This window comes from Cyprinodon variegatus, unplaced genomic scaffold, assembly GCF_000732505.1.
Source record: "Cyprinodon variegatus isolate N-32 unplaced genomic scaffold, C_variegatus-1.0 Scaffold1160, whole genome shotgun sequence".
Taxonomy (NCBI): Eukaryota; Metazoa; Chordata; class Actinopteri; order Cyprinodontiformes; family Cyprinodontidae; genus Cyprinodon; species Cyprinodon variegatus.
Genome location: NW_015151613.1, coordinates 24675 through 28407, shown reverse-complemented (window position 1 = coordinate 28407; position 3733 = coordinate 24675). Strand labels below are relative to the sequence as shown.

At 40.8% G+C, this 3733-nt stretch overlaps 1 protein-coding gene across 2 annotated transcripts in view; it reads right to left on the bottom strand.

Moving 5' to 3' along the window:
• Positions 1-3733, bottom strand: part of LOC107101840 (cyclin-dependent kinase 5 activator 1-like) — a 13871-nt gene that overhangs the window by 7234 nt on the left and 2904 nt on the right. The window contains exons 2-3 of one of the 2 annotated variants that reach the window (XM_015400910.1): positions 1727-2338; positions 558-1066 (exon numbers count right to left, since the gene is read on the bottom strand). In XM_015400910.1, coding sequence (XP_015256396.1) covers positions 575-1066; positions 1727-2230 — 996 coding nt within the window. In that variant the 5' untranslated portion in view covers positions 2231-2338 and the 3' untranslated portion in view covers positions 558-574. Of the gene's footprint in view, positions 1-22; positions 1067-1726; positions 2339-3733 lie in introns of those variants that run through there. The other variant, XM_015400909.1, reaches the window with a different exon arrangement.

The window sequence follows — 3733 nt, the reverse complement described above, 5'->3', positions numbered from 1 at the left end:
AAACATAAACTCAGAGCTTCATTAGAAATGGTTTAGACTGATCCATTTTAATGTCAAAAAGGCCCAGTTAATTAAGCACCATATAATTTATCTGCCAGAAATAAATCTAAGATATGTCAAAGTTTGAAGCAACAACCTGACAAAATGTGTAAAAGTTTAAGAGGTAGGAATACTTTTGCAAGGCCTGGTATCAGATACCAATGTTTTTTCAAGTCAAGCTACTTTGATTGCTTTAACCAAGAAATTAAATATTGGATGAAACTGAGAGAACCAATCGGTTTGAAGGGGTAGAAACCACCTCAGCATTCCACATCGCTTAGATGTGGTAAAACTGCCCGACATGTCATCTGTTTGTGCTTAAGTGCTACTTTAGCTCACTCAGCTCATTTAATTTCTATTAGTTAATGAAAACTTTATCCCTCTGGGTTAAAAACAGGAAATATAGTCATCTTGGATCAACAGAGACGCCAGACGAAGGTACTTTTCTAAATTAAAACTACAATTCTAGCCATCTGACTTCCTAACAGCCACCTTTCTATCCTTCCATCTTATCTTACCCCCTTCCGGATCCTTCTTATCGGTCAAGGCCTATGAGAAGTTTAGTTTTCTCTTCCTCTTTCTTGCTCTCATTCTTCAGATCTGCAAACACCTGGGTGAAGAAATGGGGGTCGGTGTTGATTTGAAGCATCTTGCCACTCATCCGGTTGATAATCTCCAGGCAACGATCCCAGAAGGCTTCCTTCTCAGCTTCAACTAGGAAGGGCTTCAGGGGATAAGAGATCTCGTTGCCCATGTAGGAATAGGAAAGGTAGAGGCAGGTGAGCAGCGAGGCCTGAAGCTCACGCTCTGAGGCTACCTCGGACGAGACCACGTCCCGGCACAGCATGTAGAGGAAGACAACATTGGCTGGAGTGATGAAGCCCTGATCCTGCCAGCCCTGCAGGAGCAGAGAGCGGTCCACGCTGCGCAGCCACAGCACGGGATCTGTCGGAGACAAGCGCTTCAGTCTATAACAGCGGCGGCAGAGGAACTCCCCAAGGCTACGCATCAGCTCACTGGTGGAAGCCTAATTTTTAGAAAGAGAAAACAGGTCACTGAGAAGAAGAAGAATTAAAGGTACATACTTGGGCTTTATGACATTCTCTTTCATTTATATGCCAGTAACTCAGCCTGTCATCCTGCTGGAGTAGCATTTGTTAATTTTGTCATTACATTTTTTTTTTACTCAATTTACTAATAAATAAAGCATTTCTGTCCATATTTACCATAGCAACATCATATGATTGGGATTAAATCACTGTGCTTGTGTACAATTGGTCAACAAGCCGAAGCAATTCTAAATTTATAAAACTAAAGCTGGAACTGAAGCTCAGGAAGCATCCAAGGCACATGTGGAAATGTCTTTGCTAATAGTGCTGATGGTGTTTGCAATTTTAAGCCCTAACCTCCTGTTGTTTTTTTTACTCAAAGCATTACAGCACAATCGGTATGTGGTTAGTACTTATTTTATTTATTAGCTAAGTCAATGGCAGACAGCGCCACACCTGATTATATCAGCTCATCTCACCTGGTGCTGGGGGTTTTATTTAGCCTCAAAAAGGACGATCAAAACCAATTCAGGACAGACGCTTGGAGTATATAGGCTTATTTTACCATAATCACCTGAATTTTGATCTTTTCTGAACAGGCACATGTTTTCACTAAGTAACTCAAACATTCAGGTTACCTGGACAATGATCCGTTTTGGCGTACCAGCAGCAGTGGAAGGCTGGATTCCAGTTCCTGTGAGGGAATTCTTTTTGGCAACTACAGCGGCTACGTTTGCAACGGTCTTGGAGGTGGGCAGGTGGGAGGAGGTAGTGGTGGTGGTAGCAGAGGGATCCTGACTGGATGAGTATGTGGTAAGGTTAGCGCAGGATTGAGACTTCTTTAGCTTTAAGCTGTTGGATGCTGAGTTGGTGGTTCCATGGCCTTCTGGAGAGCTCCCTTTCCCCCCATCCCCAACTTCTGTTTGGAGCTTCTTGGAACCCTTCCTCTTTGCCGATACAGCCACAATCCGTTTCCATGGCAATGCGCTAATAATAGAAGGCCGTTTCAGGGACTTAGCTGATGCAGCCTCCTTAGCATTCTTGCTGTTTTGGACAGCTGTGTAGTGGCCCACTGTGGCTGCACCATCCTCAAAGAGAGCAGCTTTACGATAGCTCGGAGAGAGTGATAGAACCGTTCCCATGATGACTGATTTGGTTCCACAGACCAACTAGGCTAAAGGATAAAAGCTCTTTGATTGGGGAGGAAAAAGAGCTCTAATAGGGCCAGAGTGTATTTCTTCTGTTTCAACCTGTGAGCAGAAAAAACGACAAAAACATGAAGAAAAGGCGACAATTCATTCCTTTCTTTATTAAAGTAACAGTGATAGATTTCATAAACCACTTGCTAAGAGGGATTAAATCTGAAAAGTTTTTTTTTCTGGAGTATCAAGTCCCCTAATGTCTAGAACTTGTACAGGTGTCTTTTGGTGTCCTTCTGTTTCAAAGTTCATGAATGCTGGAGACATGCAGGGTTTAAATTGCCTCTGTCTTGTTCTTTTTTTAAGCAGCTAGGATTACCTTTTCATGACTTCACTTTCCTGTCAGTGTGGTATTTTAATTGTTTTTTCACACAATAAAATTTAAGAACCTGATCAACAGAATATTTTCACATCTCAAAAGAGCTGCAAACAGCATGTTAACTGAAAAATCTAAGTTTCTTATACCTGAAATCAGGAAAAATCAGAGTTTTCCGTTTCACAAAAAGAGTTTCCTCAGCCTTTCTCTGTTACTGTGGTATCATTCTCCCTGAGCAAACCCGGTGGGGAACAGGTTTTCCCTTAATAAACCCAGTGTCCTCTGTCTTTGCCCACCTTTAAGCCAGTCATTTTGATTTATTTACTGATAAAAAAAAGTCTGTCACTCTGTCACAGTCTGTTAGCACAATTTGGGCCTTAAAAAGAAAACCAGACCATTCGTTTGAGGATCCAACTGATGAATGAGCTGAGAAATAAATATTAATAGGGAGAGGTTCTCAAAATCGCATTTCAATGTCATTTATATAGACAAAGTTATATTTATGAGAGCTACCATTTCATCCACAGTCAATCATATACATCCAGGACCATATCTGTCCTCACATTGGCAGGTTTACAAAGACTTCTTTTACAGGGATTTAAAAGAATTTGATATGACCTGCCTCAAAACTCCATCTGACGCTCAAACTGAGGCTAGTTCTGCTGGAAGTTTCTTCCAGTGTAAAGGGAGTTTTTCCTCTCCACTGTCACTACATGCATGCATAGTGTGAGGGATTGCAATCTACTGGTTTTCCTTAGATAGAAAATTTGAATCACTTTGACTGTATGATCTGGTGAACTGGAAAGTGCCTTGAGATGACATGTGTGAATTGGCGCTATATAAATAAACTGAATTGAAATACCAGAAATCAGAGTTTTGACCAAAAACACATACCAACGTAGCTCCCTGTGTCAACACATAAAGGGCTACACTAAGATGTTTTCCAGCCAAATATTGTAGAATTAAACAAATTTACCAAAACATTTAGAAAATAAAGATAGCATCCATAAGAAATAACAACGGATCTTCTTAGTGTCCCTTTCACTCTTTAAAAAGAATATAAACCATACAAGCACTCAGTTCTTGGACTAGTATTGTTTTTTTCATGGTTTAACCCTTTATTCACTCAG